At 42.8% G+C, this 17027-nt stretch overlaps 4 protein-coding genes across 5 annotated transcripts; 2 read left to right on the top strand and 2 right to left on the bottom strand.

Moving 5' to 3' along the window:
• The first annotated feature begins 328 nt into the window (after positions 1-328).
• Positions 329-2625, top strand: agrp (agouti related neuropeptide). Its single transcript, XM_069527689.1, has 4 exons — positions 329-912; positions 1487-1687; positions 2095-2192; positions 2324-2625. The coding sequence occupies exons 2-4, from the start codon at positions 1561-1563 to the stop codon at positions 2513-2515; spliced, it is 417 nt and encodes a 138-aa protein (XP_069383790.1). The 5' UTR covers positions 329-912; positions 1487-1560; the 3' UTR covers positions 2516-2625.
• A 229-nt stretch (positions 2626-2854) lies between these two features.
• Positions 2855-4988, bottom strand: LOC138410576 (chymotrypsin A-like). Its single transcript, XM_069527359.1, has 7 exons — positions 4852-4988; positions 4014-4117; positions 3839-3918; positions 3648-3726; positions 3378-3558; positions 3161-3294; positions 2855-3083 (listed from the first exon to the last, which is right to left on the bottom strand). The coding sequence occupies exons 1-7, from the start codon at positions 4901-4903 to the stop codon at positions 2922-2924; spliced, it is 792 nt and encodes a 263-aa protein (XP_069383460.1). The 5' UTR covers positions 4904-4988; the 3' UTR covers positions 2855-2921.
• A 2259-nt stretch (positions 4989-7247) lies between these two features.
• LOC109624876 (chymotrypsin B-like) lies at positions 7248-16856 on the bottom strand. Of its 2 annotated transcripts, none has more exons than XM_069527350.1 (8): positions 16780-16856; positions 8955-9178; positions 8568-8671; positions 8397-8476; positions 8180-8261; positions 7913-8093; positions 7643-7776; positions 7248-7524 (listed from the first exon to the last, which is right to left on the bottom strand). In XM_069527350.1, the coding sequence occupies exons 2-8, from the start codon at positions 9004-9006 to the stop codon at positions 7363-7365; spliced, it is 795 nt and encodes a 264-aa protein (XP_069383451.1). In that variant the 5' UTR covers positions 9007-9178; positions 16780-16856; the 3' UTR covers positions 7248-7362. The 2 variants fall into 2 exon arrangements, with proteins under 2 accessions (XP_069383451.1, XP_069383453.1); XM_069527352.1 differs by lacking the exon at positions 16780-16856 and adding an exon at positions 16050-16131.
• Positions 10468-16043, top strand: galr1b (galanin receptor 1b). Its single transcript, XM_020079827.2, has 3 exons — positions 10468-12722; positions 13154-13219; positions 14228-16043. Exons 1-3 carry the CDS (start codon positions 12039-12041, stop codon positions 14561-14563), a joined length of 1086 nt encoding a protein of 361 aa, XP_019935386.1. The 5' UTR covers positions 10468-12038; the 3' UTR covers positions 14564-16043.
• Positions 16857-17027: the final 171 nt, after the last annotated feature.

The raw sequence follows: 17027 nt of genomic DNA, 5'->3' as shown, positions 1-17027 counted from the left end.
CTGATGACCTGTAATCAGTCGTGTGGGTTCTGAGCGCAGCGGTGACGTCAGAGTTCAGAGAATCGGCGTTGATGTTTCCAGACTGAGGACGAAGAGCTGAGTGAAACAGCACTTTGATGTTAATAGAAGTCACATGAACGAAGCAGCTGAAGCGTCCGAGCCAATGTTCTCTAATAAACACAGAGAGAGAGAACGAACACAGATAAAAAACATCTGTCGAGGAAAAACAAGAACATTCTGTGACAGTGACATGTGTCATCATCATCATCATCATCATCATCATCAATAACACGATTTAAAACTGGTCCGTCCGTTGACCTGTTCGTCCTCTGATGTTGTTGTTTGTGCGTTTGTCTGTTGATGCTGTTGCTGGTTAGTTCACCCTCTAATGCCGTCCTTTGTCCACATGTCCTCTGATACTGTTTTTGGTCCATTGGTCCTTCGATACTGTCTAATAACGTCCTTGGTCAGTACGTTTTTTAACGTTTCTCCACAAGGTCAGAGTGTGAACACATGAATGAATAGTAAATCTTCTGTCTTTGTCTCGCTGACCCCTCAAAGCTCTTTACACTCCATTTCATGCCATTCACCCATTCACTCACACGTTCATGCAGCGCATCTATGTGCAGCACTTCCTCTATGAAAAGTGATAATTTGGGTTCTAGTGTCTCGTTGAAGACTGGGATCAAACCACCACCCTTCTGGTTAGAGGGAGACCCCTTAGCCACAGCCTAACCCTATGAATAAATGAATGAATGAGTGAATGATGCAGAGATGAAGGCCATGCCCCCTCACCCTCCTCACCTCACCCCCTCCCCTTCTCAGCCGTCCGTGCGACCTCCCCCCTCTCTGAGGGTCTTTAAATGGCCTGTCGCCTGCTCAGAGAGCGAGACAGCACAGTGCCAGCGACAGGTGAGTCCGCTCCACCTCGCTCTCTCTCTGATATAAGATATATCTGATCACGATGTACTTTTATATTTGTGTTCATCATATTCAACAAACAGTAGTTCTGACATGGAGCTAAAATCGTTTAAAGAGAAATCTCAAACATAAATGATGTGATTCATATTTCATTATTGTTATTATTACATTTAATCCATGTTTGGATGTTTTCTTTCTTAAAAGTTCAGATTTACTCTGAAGTGAAAATACAAAGACAACCTGAATACTAAGGTTATTGTTTAATATTATATTAACAGTTGTTTTAAAGTGGAGTTACTGCTGTTGTGGTTTTTGTCGCTGTTGTTCAGATGTGATCATTAATTAATTCTTAAAATCATCTCAAAATGATTGTTAACTTTGGTTTGTTGTATTTTTCAGTTTCTCTGAATAATTTCAGCTGAAGCTGTTCAGATTATTAAACAGAACTCTAGAACACATCATGAAGTATTTCATTTCACGAAGACAGTGATTAAGAAGAAGATCTCATAACAGCTGATCTCAAGTCAGTCTTAAAATCAGCTTTTTCTGTTTGCTCCTTTCAAAGGCTCAGAGCAGAGAAGCTGAGAATTGTGGGAGTTGTGGTGCAGATTTTTCTTCTCTCTCTCGGACGGCAACAGAATGTTTGGCTCTGTGCTGCTCTGCTATTGGTCCTTCAGCCTCCTGCGTCTCTCCTCGTCTCTGGTTCATGGAAACATCCAGCTGGACGACGGCCGACTCACCGAGACCTCCTACCTGTCCAACATCGGTCAGTAACGTGAACGATCAGAGAGCTCATCCGTCACATGACTCACCAGACAACAGGTTCATGTCCAGAACCCAGGTCCACATCCACAGACCAGGTCCACATCCACAGACCAGGTCCACATCCACAGACCAGGTCCACATCCACAGACCAGGTCCACAGACCAGGTCCTCACCCATAAACTAGTCCGTGGTCGTTCACATTCAGTGTAAATAAAGTTTTTCAGAGACCAGATTCTTTGTCCTGCTCATTGACCATCAGGACGCTGTGATGTTCCTCCACAGTTTTAAAGAAGCGAATCGTCTGCAAACAGACGGATTCTCACAAATGATTTTACACCTGTGGTTCAAGTCAAGTTAAGGTGACGACAGGAAACTGGACACATTTGTTTCCTGTCTTGTCTTCTGCAGGGAGAGGCCACGCCCCTGAGCCTATACATGACCCCGCCCTCCTGCCTGTGGACTCAATGGAGGATCACTTCCTGATGGACACGGGGTCGTACGAAGAGGTGGGTACGACTGATTTAAAGACACAGGACACTCCAGCACAGAAAGGCTGAACTTTGTTTTTCTCCAACTTCACATGTTGTACATGTCATACATGTAACACGCTGACTGCAGTGATTCCACCTGTTTCCAGGACTCGTCCGCAGCCTTGCAGCTGCAGGGTCGGGCCATGCGTTCATCTCGTCGCTGCATCCCTCACCAGCAGTCGTGTCTGGGTTACCCGCTGCCCTGCTGCAACCCCTGCGACACCTGTTACTGTCGCTTCTTCAACGCCATCTGCTACTGCCGCAGAGTCGGCCACGCCTGCCCACCCAGACGCACCTGATGATGTCACGCTGCAGATACGTGCAAACTGAGAAACAACCACTACTGAGGGGAAACGTGTTGATGCTCTGTCCATTACATGTATGTGCAGTTTGTGTAATAAATGACATGTTGTCTATCTCCAAATGTCAGTTCAATATTTTTGATGTCAATAATAATAACATATCATGAGGACCACCAGGACAACATATGAACATGGTACAAACGTGTTAACAACATACAAACATGCTAACAAACCTGCTGCAAACATGAAAACATGCCCAAAGTATTGCTGCAAACATGCTAACAACATACAACCATATACTATATATATATGAATGACACAGATCACAGAGAGAGCTGGTTTCAGAGTTTCTGTATTTTATTGATGATCAGGTTGAAACAGAAAGTGGTTCACTCTGACATGCTTAGTTGTTAGCGATGGTCTGGTCCATCCAGGCGCGGAGCTCGGTGACACGGGCGTACACGCCGGGCATCGTGGGAGTGCAGGTTCCACTTCCCCAGGACACGATTCCGACCAAAGTCCAGGCGCCGGCCTTCTGACAGACCAGAGGACCACCAGAGTCGCCCTGGAAACACAACACATCAGTAAATAAAACATCATGTGAACAACATCTTCATTCTGCCCTGCATGGACTGCACCCACCATGCAGGAGGAGGCTCCGGAGGCTCCGGCGCAGATCATCAGGTTGCTGATCTTGTTGCCCCAGTAACGGCGGCAGTCGTCGTTGGTCAGCAGAGGGAGGGCGGCCTGCTGCAGCAGGGCGGGGGTGTCAGGAGCTGCAACACACAAACACATCACGCTTCAAACATCACTGATCTTCACAACCATACGTTACGGGCTGTGGAGCCGGAAGTCTCACCGTTGTGGCGGGTCAGGCCCCAGCCGCTGGTCACACACTTCATGCCTCCGGCGAAGTTGTCGCTGGTCTCGGCCACGCACACGGGGGAAACACGCATGTTCATCTGGGCGGGGGCGGCCAGCTTGATCAGCAGGATGTCGTTGTTGATGGTGTAGCCGTTGTAGCGGGGGTGCTTGAACACCTGACAGAAAACGAAAGTGCCCTGAGCGGCAAACACACAGGAAGTCCCGCCCCTCCCACATGAGATGAAAAGCTGTGGGCGTAGGTTACCTTGCCAACCTTCATGACCTGGATGTCCTCAGCAGAGGAAGAACGGTCGTGTTCTCCGAGGATCACGCGATGGGACGTCCTGCAGTTAGTGAGTTAGTTAAGTTTCTGAACTTTCAAGTTTAAAATGAGCGTCAGTCAAACTACATTATGACGTTTTAAACTTGTTGCCATGACAACATTTAGGTGATTACCTGACATTGCAGTGAGCAGCGGTCACAACCCAGTTCTCATTGATCAGAGAGCCGCCGCAGAAGTGGAAGCCGGTGTAGTCCTGAAACACACACGTTCAGTTACACAGCTGTGTGTGTGTGTGTGTGTGTGTGTGTGTGTGTGTGTGTGTGTGTGTGTGTGAGTGTGTGTGCGTACCTGCAGGGACACCTGCCAGGGCCAGGAGTGAGGCAACGCCTCCTCACCGTTCACGATACGAGAGTATCCAGTGATGACGGGGGGGATTGCGGGAGAGCCGCAACCTGGTGACATCATCATGACATCATCATGACATCATCAACAACATCAATGTGAAGATAAAATCAGACAGAAACAAGATTCAAGACTTAATTAAACATTTTGAGTAACGGCAACAAAAAGCATTAAGTTTTAATTTAAATTTAAATTTAATTTAATTTGATCTTATGATTGAACCTGTTCAAAGTTTTTCTGCATCATTTCAGAGTAAAAATCATTTTAAGATTCACTGATGAAGAGATTTTATTCAGAATCATCATCGTCACTTTATTGAAACAAAACTCTCTGATCAACTGGTTCAGTAAAAGTTTAAATAAACAGGTTTAAAGTTTGAACGTTTTCAAAGATGATGATTAATTTACTGACACGTTCTCTGTGATGTTAATGTTTGAGCTGCTGTTCAACTTTATTCATGTTTAACTTGTTTAAATTACTTTAAGATTGAAATGAAATAATAAGATATAACAAGTTAAAGGACAAGTGTGCTGGATTTAGTGTCATCTAGTGGTGAAGTTGTATATTACAGCCTGAATTCAACCTTGGCTTCACTCAGTCATCTCATGTGTTCTCAGCTCTGAGGTAAATTTTTTAAATAAATAATTCTAATTATTATAAATTTCAATCAAAAATGTCTAAAAACTTAGAGTTTGTGTTATGAAATACCCCATAACAACAGCACCCCCCCTGCTGGTTGTAATAGGGAACTGCTGAGAGTAAGACTCTGATGCTAACGACTCACCGTAGGCAGCGCCGGCGAAGGCGAGGCAGGAGAGGATCCACAGGAAGGCCATGGTTGATCATGTTGAGTCTGTGTGAGCGAGGAGCTTTTATACTGCCACGGAGACTTGTGATTGGACGAGACGTGAGCGGGACAGGACACGGTATCAGAGGACGGTGGGAGTTTGGACAGATGGAGCTGACGGAACGCTTTTCAGAAAACAGAGAAAGTTTCTCAGCTCAGTTTTAATCACGACGGAGAAACTTCTTATAAATTCCACTCAAACGTGTTTCTATGTAACGATTCATCCGTGTTTATTATTGATAAGTTTGTTTAATCAATACAATAAATCAAAGTAGATAATCAAAACACATTATTTTATTCAGTGGAAACATTGACTGTAATAATAATTATTATTATATAAAAACACAAACATCGAGTTATTTTACCTTCACTTAATAAACCGAGTTCACTTTATGAGGCTTTTCTCTTTATTTTATTTAACATCACTTCAAATGTTCGTGTGTCAGAAGCTCGTTTGTGTCAATGACTTTTTTTTCTGATTCAAGAAAATAAAATTGAATCAAGTTCAACATGAAAATTTACCAATTAATTATTTATTCACTGTTTTTACAAAACTGCTGAACGTAAACAACCTAAACTAAAATCGACTTTACTTGTTCTGTTTTTATAAAATCTAATATCTACTATTAATAATGATAATAATAATAATAGCTGTGACAGCATTTCTGTGATGACGCACACATGCACGCACACAGACGCACACATGCACACACTCATATACACACACACACCTCTCGGTTTATCTCTGATGTGTTGTGTGTGTGTCTGTGTGTTGAAGGTCAGTTTGTTGGAACATGTGTGAGTTTCCCAGCATGTCCACACACACCATCTATATGTATACGTGTGTGTGTGTGTGTGTGTTTGTGTGTGTGTGTGTGACTGTGTGTGTGTGTGTGTGAGTGTGTGTGTGAGTGTGTGTGTGAGTGTGTGTGACTGTGTGTGTGTGTGTGTGTATATATTCATTAAAAACTGTTTATGATCAATAAAACAGAACAAACATCTTAACGTTAACATACAAATCACAAGAACCTGTGGCAGCTTCAGTCGTCATAAAAACTCAAAAGGTTTTAGTTTGTTCAGTCTGGACTAATGTAAAAAACATGGCGGCCTCCGTAGAGAGGGTCCCCTCCATGTAAATATAAAGTATTTAAACATAAAGTATTTAAATATAAAGTATTTAAATATAAAGGGCCTTTTCTAAGATATAGAAAACAACAGTTAATAGAATTTTGATGAAACACACTAGTGAAAACATCATGAGGGTTATTTTATATTCAATTTGTGCCAATAGATTCTTTTCTCTTTATCTTACACACTGAACCTTTAAAGTTGTCTTTTAGGATTTTATTTGACTGATGATCTAGTAACTTGTTGTTATGGTATATTTATGTTTTGTTATGTATGTTATACAGTCATATAAATATATGTTATATACGTAATGAGACAGGATCTAGATACAGTCTTTAAATACAATTAATAAATATTTACTATAAACTATTCTGACTGAACAAACTTGAACAGACTGATTGATGATTGATTGACTGATGGTTGATTGATTGATTGATGGTTGATTGATTGACACACACAGTCTGGAACACACGTACTGGTCGAGAACACAAAACAAGAAATAATCATTTGTTTGGTAGTTATTCAGTTTTATTCTATTAATTCACAGTTATATCAGTTCTGATATCAATGATTCATAAATGCCTTGATCTTTAGATTAGATTTATTAATTTGTCTTTTTTGACAATGAACAAACAATGTTTGTTGTTGTGTCGGAGATCTGCAGCTTCTCTGTCGTCAAGGAAACAAACACAGTGGTGATGATGTCATCAGTCATTTAATAGGGTTGAATAATTCATGAGGTCAAAGGTCGAGTGCACAATCACAAGAGCCAGAGTGACCACGACACCTAGAACCAGGTAAACAACAAGTGAGGTACCAAAATAAAAGAGGAACCAAGACAACATAGAGGAGGGATCAGGAGAGAAGTAACTGAACTGATGCAGCGACATCTAAGATCAAGGAAATCAAAGGCCCTTCACCAGGACCAGATGGAAACCATGTGAAAGAATTATTTCCTGATAATGAGGATTTCAATAAGTCAAGAGGTGACAGATGCCTCTTGGTTCTCAGCATCCTTTTGAGACAGGATGTTTCTACAAGTAGATGTTTGGATGAGATGATGAGTGATGTCAGAGATCTATGGAATAAATCCGGTTCTACTGTTGGTTCTAACATTTGTGTCTGTGTCGTTCTCACAAATCTTTATCAAGTTCATTCACTCTCTGTTGAAAAGACACAAATTCAAAGGACGACAAACAAAGTCATTGAGGTTCATTGTTTTTATTATCCTTCATTAACCAAACTCTGAAGTGGGGCCGAGGTCAGGGGTCACAGGGTTCCTCTGGTTCCCCACAAGGTGGCGGCTCAGCTCCTGAGTGTTTAGTTCGCGGCGAGGATCTGGTCGACCCAACCGCGGAACTCGGTGACGCGAGCGTAGACGGCGGGAGTGGAGGTGGAGCAACGGCTGCTTCCCCAGGACACAATACCGACCAGAGTCCAGGCGTTATCCTTCTGACACACCAGAGGACCACCAGAGTCGCCCTGCAACGCAACAAACAGGTCAACAACAAACACAAACAACTTCTGACACACAACAGGACCAAGAGAGGACTAACTAATCATGAGACAGGATTGGTCAGGTATGTGGGCGGGGCCTCACCATGCAGGAAGTGGCTCCGGCTCCTCCAGCACAGATCATGACGTCGGAGATGTTGCTGCCCCAGTGTTTCTTGCACTGCTCGTTGGACAACAGGGGAAGTGATGCCTGCTGGAGCAGGTTGGGAGTGCCGGGAGCTGTGGACACAGGAAACACTTAGACATCCTCTGCACCTTTCAAAGTAAAAGTCTCTAAAGCGGAGTCAAATATTTGAGGGCAGAAACAGTTCAGTGTGTGTCAGTGCTCAGTCAGTGCAGCTGACGTCTGTCTCACCATTGTAGCGGGTCAGACCCCAGCCGGAGGTGACGCAGGTCATGCCGGCGGCGAAGACGTCAGCGGACTCAGCCAGGCAGACGGGGGACACGTTGGTTTCCAGGCGGGCTGGAGTGGCCAGCTTGATCAGGGTGATGTCATTGTTGATGGTCTGGGGGTTCCAGCGGGGGTGAGTGAACACCTAGGATGGGAAGTGAGGGGGGGTGGGCGTTAGAGGAGGGAAGATGGTGTGTTCTGAAAGCTGATTGGCCGACGGTTGGTTCTCACCTTGACTGGCTTCAGTATCTGGACGTCCTCGTTGGAGCCGTAACCCTTGTTATGTTCTCCAACGACCACACGGTGGTAGGTCCTGACAGGAAACAGGAAACAAGACTTTAAGGGTCAGTTCACACAACACATTTAATGACCATCAGGTGTTTCATGAAACATAGAAGGTTTCTTAAAATGGTTGTGTGTTGTTGTGTTGTTGTGTTGCTGCTCTGACCTGACGTTACAGTGAGCGGCGGTCACCACCCAGTTCTCGTTGATCAGAGATCCTCCACAGAAGTGGAAGCCACTGGATTGCTGTGAGAGAAAAAAACATACTCAGTTTAATCAGAGACGAAGAAGAGGAGGAGGAGGAGGAAGAAGAGATAGTTGAGGTCAGCTGACTCACCTGCAGTGACACCTGCCAGGGCCAGGAGTGAGGCACCGCCTCCTCACCGTTAACGATGCGGGCGTAGCCAGACACCTGGGGGGGGATGGCGGGGGTTCCGCAGCCTGAGAGAATGACAGGTGAGACAGACGTTAAAGGACTACTCTGCTGTTCTGCCACTGGAGAAAACCTGCCCCCTGCTGGTAAAACCTGATCAAACATGAGCTAATGAACCAGCAGGTGGCAGCAGAGACACAGTGATACTGAACTAAATAATACAAACTGATCAATTAATCATTTTACTGTGATTGATCCAGAGACTTCATCAACCATTAATAAAGTTAAAATAAAGTTTGAATGATCAATAAAGTTTTAGTTGAAACAATTTAAAATTCAAAGGACTCTGACCATAGGCGGCGCTGACGAAGGCGAGGCACGAGACGATCCAGAGAAAGGCCATGGTGATGAAGGTGATGAGATGTCGTGCTCGTTCAGGTTTTATCCCTGGACCCTGCTGGACCTCAGCCAATCAGAGCGTGCGGTGGTCCGCAGCTGCTTATCAGAGGGGAGGCGTCATGTCGTTCTCATGGGTCACACGCCCTCATCTGCTGCTCTGTGATTGGCTGAAACGTCTGAAAACATGTTGATGATTGGAGTTAATTCGAACTCATCACATTATTATTATTATTATTATTATGACTGATGTTTCAGACTGGTTGAATATTTCTGTGACAGAATAAAACAGAAATAAACGATTCAATGACAGAAACATGAGTTAATTAAATGTTGATTCGGTTCATTGATCTCTGGTTATTTTCATCCTGCACAGAAACACTTGTCTTCAGTTTCATCTCAGCACTTTTACCACAATTAATTTTCTAACTGAATTAAACTTATTTTCAGTTTAAACTCTGTCGTCCTTCACACTTTAGTTGTGACATTCTGCTACTTCCTGTTTTCTTTTAGCTCAGTCAGAATAGAATCATATAAATGATTAAACTCGTTCTGTTTGATTGTTTCATTGATCATCTGCGATAAAACAGGAACATGATTCTGATCCATGTGTGAAAACGAGGCTCAGAGAGAAAGCCCCCCCCCCCATAGATATTTTCAACTCTTCATCAGGACGTCGTTATTCAGTGTTTCTACAAAATACTGACCATTTACAACAGAAACATATGTAGCTCCGGCCACTAGGGGTCTCTCATTTAAACTGATAACAAAGCACCTAACATAAGATTCTGGTGCGAATAATGTCCGTGGATTCGGTAACATATTTAAAATGTCGTCACATTACGAAGAAATGAGAAATGAAGAATCGTGATTCGTTACGAGTGTGAGGAAAGTTTAGCCGAGACAAAGTCACGAGAAAAAACGAAATGATGCAATTAAAAGAACGAATCAAATTATTATTGAATAGAATTGTTTGAACACTGTTGAAAATATTTTGGATAATGTCAGTACACAAAATATAAAACAAGTCTAGTTAATGAAGAGATGTTAGGTATTATATCTTTAAATTTGAACTGACAAGGGTCTCGTACTATGGTAGAAACACACACACACACACACACACACACACACACACACACACACACACACACACACACACACACACACACACACACACACACACACACACACACACACACACACGCTTAAAAAAAAATACTGGGGAAAATGTGGATGATCAGCAGCTGAGGAGCTGCCACGTTCCCTAAGAGGTTAATGATTGGTCAGTTAATGTCAGCTGAGAGTAATGACTGGTGTGTGTGTGTGTGTGTGTGTGTGTGTGTGTGTGTGTTTATTCCATCTGAACCTTTATTAAAACACTCTGAAGCTGACAGAGCGTTTAACACACACACGAATAAACACAAAATAAACCGTGAACGAAAGTCATACCAGTCGTCTCCATGACAACAGCACCACTTTACAGTCATTTATCAGGAACATGATTAAAAAAACATAATGATGAGGTGTCATTCATGTATTTATTTATATGGAAATAAATTAAATCCACAAGTGAAAACTCTATTTTAAAAAACAGCTGATTCATTTTATATCACAAAAAGAGACAAAATAGTTCATTGAAATTTTTTATTCAAAATTTCAAGCAGGTTTTTAAAAAGGAAGCAGATCTTTTAAAAACACACACACACACACACACACACACACACACACACACACACACACACACACACAAATCATTAACCTCTGAGTGAACGTGGCGGCTCCTCAGCTGCTGATCATTCACATTTTCCCTGAGTTTTTTTGAGCCAGTCAACGAAACTTTCAGAAACTTTGAACCAATGAGACGAGTCACGAGTCTGAATTAAAAAAAAGTCACTGAGCTTCACTTTGTCAAGTCACATATTTCTTATTTTGAAATGAAGGGGAGGACATTCAGTGGCATAATGCATCAGCCCCTTACCTTAACTATCAAAACTAAATGCTCTAACCTGAACCTGATTAGAAACCTAAATCCAAGTCTTAACCCTCAAACAGCCAATTGAAAAAGTGAGGACAAGCCAAAATGTCCTCACTTTCCTAAAATGTCCTCACTGTGTAAGGTCAATGCTCCAAATGGCCCTCAGAAGTACGAGTACACACACACACTTGAGGACAGCCTAACCCAAAGATTATTCATGACTCATTCACAACCATTAATCACGTCTGACCTCTGACCTTCACCAGCCTCTGAAATTAGGTCAACTACTACTGACAAGGTCGTGTGTGATTACTGGAAACACACACACACACTCATAAAATTATATATGTGACATCATAAATCATCAGACAGGAAATTAACTCTTTCCTCAGTAAACACGCTCTGTTTTTATCCACGGTTACTTCCTGTAGTAACTAAAGTGACGGCAGTAACGTGGTAACTGAAGTAACTGAAATAACGACAGTAACTGTAGAAACTAAAGTAACTAAAGTAACTAAAGTAACTGAAATCAGTGCCTCTGTCACGTGACTCCTGTAATAAAGAGAATAAACATTAATTACAGTGTGTAATAAAAACACTTTGTTTTCAAGAGGCTTCACTCACCTCCCAACAGGAGGATCACAAGCCTTCAAAATAAAATGCTGTTTGTCAACCTGATCACAGAAAAGAAGAAATTTGTACTAAATATTATTATCGAATGGTTCATTTAATTTTTATTATTATTATTATACATGAAACAAAACCTCAACGTGTTTGTGTCTTTCTCATTTAACTCACCTGCAACTATCAGTTCAAAGTTTTCTCTTTGTTTCCTGTTTGACTCAAACTTTCTTATTTTATTTTGAACTTTGACTAAAGCTCACATGGATCAAGTGGTTTTACTTTGACATCCTGACAGGAAGCTGTGTCCACTGTCCTGCGGTCACTTGTTTCCCGGAGTCTGCGCTGCTGAAGGTTCTTGATCCGGATCATGGACCTGGTCTTTCACTCACTCCTTCACGGGCTTCTTCTCTGAGCCCCCAGCTCCCCCGCGGAGCTCCAGTATGCTGTTGCCGGGAAACGCGTCCTCCGGCTGGCCTGAGGTCCCGGGGTTGAACCTGTCGGAGGCGCAGGGCGACGGTTCGAGTCCGGAGGCGGTGGTGGTGCCGCTGGTGTTCGGGCTGATCTTCGTGGTGGGCCTGGTGGGGAACAGTCTGGTGATGCTGGTGATCTGGAGGGTGAGGGGCAGCGGCGCAGGGGGAGGAGGAGCGAGGCGCACCGCCAGCACCACCAACATCTTCATCCTGAACCTGAGCGTCGCGGACCTCCTCTTCCTCCTCTTCTGCGTCCCGCTGCAGGCCACCGTCTACTCTCTGCCGCAGTGGATGTTCGGCTCGTTCCTCTGCAGCTTCGGTCACTTCTTCTTCACCGTCTCCATGTTGGTCAGCATCTTCACGCTGGTCGCCATGTCCGCGGACCGCTACATCGCCGTGGTGCGCTCCAACCAGGCTCAGTGCGTCCGGAGCCGCAGGAACGCTCTGATCGGGGTGTGCGTCATCTGGACGCTGTCGGTGGCGTGCGCGGTGCCGGTGGCTCAGCACCAGACCCTCACCACTCACCCCTCCGCCCCCAACAGCACCTTCTGCTGGGAGCAGTGGAGCGGAGCCTCCAGACACGCGTACAAGGTTTCCATCCTGCTGCTCGGTTACCTGCTGCCGCTGCTGCTCATCAGCTGCTGCTACACCAGGGTCCGTTCAACATATACAATGTTAATCTTCAGTGTTGGACTGAGCTGCTGTCAAACACGCACATGTAACAGCGCACAGAGCAAAGGGCGCGCACAAAGTCCCGAGGATCATAAAGTCTGTGCGTAAAAGCGCACGGAGAATAAGACCGCAGAGAAGTTTCAAAATAAAACTGAAACTTTATTCTTCAACTCAGCAGCGATTCATTGATTAATATCGATATGATGGATATCATGAAGTTTAAAAACAAAGTACAAAGTGAATCAACAGCTGGAGAGAGAGTTTATCCACATGTTCATATGTTCTGTCTCCTGATGAATGAAAATCATATTCTGATCTGTTTTCATTCATTTCTCAGTTTCCATGAACACTCAGCCATTCATTTCCGTCTCTATGGCAACAGTCTGATTCAACAACTGTTTGTATTGTTGCAGGTTTTGTTTCATCTTCACAACAAAATGAAGAATATGTCACAGAAGTCTGAACGAGTCAAGAGGAAGGTACAGTCCAGCTCTTCCTCCTCCTCCTCCTCCTCCTCCTCCTGCTGCTGAACTGTGGGTCAGAAATGTCTCCTTTTCTTTAAAGGAGGGTTCCGTGTTTCCTCTGCTGAAGGAGATGAGTTAGGAAGCTTTGAAGCTCCTTTTCTTTTCTTTCAAACAAATCTTATCGGCGGCAGCTGAAACACTTCATTTCACTCAGTCTGATCCTGTCTAAGAATAATACACGGTTCAACTGCGCCCCAGGTCTCCAGCAGAGTCTCGCTGCTTCTGTTGAGGTCAGAATAAATATTTAGACAAGGGACTAAGAATAGAAGAGATTCTCTCAGAGTGACGACCAAAACACTTAGAGGACATGAGGAGACATGATGAGACATGAGAAGATGGAGGAGGCTGAACAGTTCAGTCTCCTGAAGACAGAAATGTCCTCCACCACACTGAGATGTTTTGTATTTGTGGACTGTTTGCGTGACACAGTCCTCGTCTCTCTAGAGTGGACGTGTCCACCTCTTTGTCCTTTTGTTGTTTGATTGACTTGCAGAGACAGACATCTGCGGCAGTTTGTTATAAACGAGTCTGAACCTTCAGAAAACCAGACAATAACCACGAAACATGATGGTGGTAGAACACAGTCAGGAGAACCTGGAGAACCTGGAGAACCTGGAGAACAGGTGCAGAAGTCTGACATCACCTCAGTGAGAGACAGAACGTGTTGAGTTTACCACAAGTTTCAGTCTTTTAATCAGAACACGTCCCAGAGAAGGTTCCCGAGAAGGTTATAGGACAGGTCCCAGGTTTAAGAGATGGTTCTAGAGAAGGTTCCAGAGAAGGTTCCAGGGAAGGTTATAGGACAGGTCCCAGGTTTTAGAGAAGGTTCCAGAGAAGGTTATAGGACAGGTCCCAGGTTTTAGAGAAGGTTCCAGAGAAGGTTATAGGACAGGTCCCAGGTTTAAGAGATGGTTCTAGAGAAGGGTCTAGTGTTTAATATGTTTCCTCTCGGTTCCCCTGCAGACGGCTCAGATTGTCCTCCTGGTTGTCGCCGCCTTCACCATTTGCTGGATGCCTCATCACATCATCGCCATGTGGGTGGAGTTTGGCACTTTCCCTCTGAACGATGCCACCTTCGCCTTCCGTATCCTGTCCCACTGTCTGTCCTACGGTAACTCCTGCGTTAACCCCGTCCTCTACGCCTTCCTGTCCGAGAACTTCCGCAAGTCCTGCCGCAAAGTCTTCCCCTGCCACTTCCTGTTTCCACCGGCACCTCAGGGTAAAGTGGTTCGACTCCGCATGGAGAACTTCTCCTCCTCACACTCCACCACCAACGTGGGAATGACTGTGATCAGATAAACAACGGAGCAAACAGCAGGGGGAGCTGTTTGCTCTGTGTTCCCAGGACTGCACGTGATTGGCTGGGGACTGTGCCTGAGGTCATGTGGGTGTTGAAGAAAATGGAGGCTCGTTAACGTCAGAGTTCAAAGTTAAAAAAGAAAAATTCACCGGTTCAACTCATCACGTGTTAGATTTATTTATTTTTGTAGTGAATCAAACAGATGGAAAATTATTAACGAACCAGAATCTGCAGTTTTATTATCATTGATATTTTCTCACACAGGAAGTGGAAATAATTCAATTAGAATATTTTCAGCCAATAAATAAAAAGACTTTAACTCTTCAGTTTAAAACCTCCAAACATGGTTCATGTCTATTTATAATTTATTACGTACTAACTGACTGATCAGAAGAAAACAAATTAGATAGTACTTTTTAAATACATTTGTAATTAAATGTAAAATAGAAATGTCAAACACTTGAAAGTAAAATACACTTTTTATGTAAGCATATGAATGAGGTTTAAATGTAAAAGCTTATTTTTTAATTTATATGAAACACAATCATGTATTTTAATTTCCATCATATTTATTAATTTATATTTAATAAAAACTTTAGATGTTTGTTTTTAGACTGTTAGAAAATTTAACCATTAACTTTATTTTTTCACTTTTAATCCATAAATAAAAACAGGATGACTGATAAATTTACTTTTTTATCACATTTTTAAATACATATTTATTTTATTTTTGGAATAATCAGATAATTCTGTTGGTTAGATTCAGTTTGTTTTGTTTCAGAGCAGATTCAGTTTTAATCAATAATTCTTGAACTGGGTCAAATCTTCTTTTGTTTCATGGTGTTTTTAGTTTCTGATTTATCACCTGATTCATTCCAATGACCTCAGCATGTTTCTGTGTCTCAGTGAGTTGAATGATTTATCATGATCAGTTAAAGATCACAGTCAGGATCAATATATTCAATTTGTTTCAGGTATCAAAGGAGAAATGAACATTTTAAACTTTGTGTCTGAAGATGAATGAACCTGGATAATTGATCATAAACTGATCACAGAACAGCTTTGATTTACAAAGTGATTTATTTATTTATAGTTTGACATTTAAATGGGTTTGGTGTTTTTTATTTGAGGTTTGAAATGTGTGAATGGAAACGTGTGTGTGTGTGTGTGTGTGTGTGTGTGTGTGTGTGTGTGTGTTTCGTGTAGCTGAGACTCACTGCTGTCTCAAAGTGTAGTTCTTCATGTGACCATCAGATGGAGCCACAATAAAGTTTTAACCTCCAGCTATGAGTTAGTTTCTGATGTTCAACAATATACCTCACTAACAATGAATAGTTCGCTAGTATAACTTTGAAAAGGAGAAATAAGAAAACATATATAAATTAATAATCGTCACCAATTTGAAGCTCTAGAAGCAAATATGAAAAACTCCTCAGGACAATAGAGTAAATCACAGTAATACTACAGTGACATCATGATTAATGCCTTTAGTCACAGATGATACAAGACTTCCTTTTCTTTCTGGTCTGGTTAAAACTGTGGAGGCTTCCAGTCTCCATCACCTTTACTGATAAAGAAGAAACCAACCAGAAGACGAAAGCAATAATAATAATAATAATAATCTTAGGCTGTAATATAGACCGATATTTAGATTAGTGCTTACTGTAGTCAGAGCAACAATCTCTAAATCACAAAAAAGAAAATATTAAAACGTCCTTAACTCAGATAAATAAAAAATGAAACATTTGAAAAAGTACGACTCTCTCTGAAGCAAAACTAAACAAGAGACCCCCAAATAAAAACGTCACAGTAGCACAGAGAAACTTTTCGAAGATTTTAGTCGTAAAAAACAAAAGATTTCTGACGACTCACGTATTTCTCAGTCGCAGTGACTTGTGCGTAATTACGCACGGGGGAGGGAGGGCAAGGTGCGCGTCTGTTGCGCACAGGTGGAGCTAGTCCCAGAACAGCTCAGCTAGCATGTGCAACACGTCCTCCACCAGATGAACATGAAACTGAACCGAGATTCATGAAATGAGTGGAACTAGAAAACAACAGATCCTGAATCTCAGCGCGTGGTGAAGATGAGTCGGTGTCTTGGATCCTGTTCGTCACAGTTAATGAGCACACGACGCTCAGCCAGATGCTAACACCGCGTGTGTCACAAAACAAACACAACTTAATGACGCAAACTGCATTAACACGATCAACTCACATTCCTGCAGCGTCTTCCATTCCAACCACAACAGAACGTTCCTTCTGAGTCTTCGTGTCTCTGAGTCTTTGTGTCTGAGTCTTCGTGTCTCTCTATGATTTCTCTGTGTCTTTGTGTCTCTGAGTCTTCGTGTCTCTGAGTATTCGTGTCTCTCTGTGATTTCTCTGTGTCTCTGAGTCTCTTGAGTCTTCGTGTCTCTGAGTCTTCGTGACTCTCTGTGATTTCTCTCGTCGCTTCTCAGCTGGTCT

Source organism: Paralichthys olivaceus, chromosome 1, assembly GCF_024713975.1.
Source record: "Paralichthys olivaceus isolate ysfri-2021 chromosome 1, ASM2471397v2, whole genome shotgun sequence".
NCBI classification, from domain to species: Eukaryota; Metazoa; Chordata; class Actinopteri; order Pleuronectiformes; family Paralichthyidae; genus Paralichthys; species Paralichthys olivaceus.
This window is presented reverse-complemented; position numbering and strand designations above follow the sequence as displayed.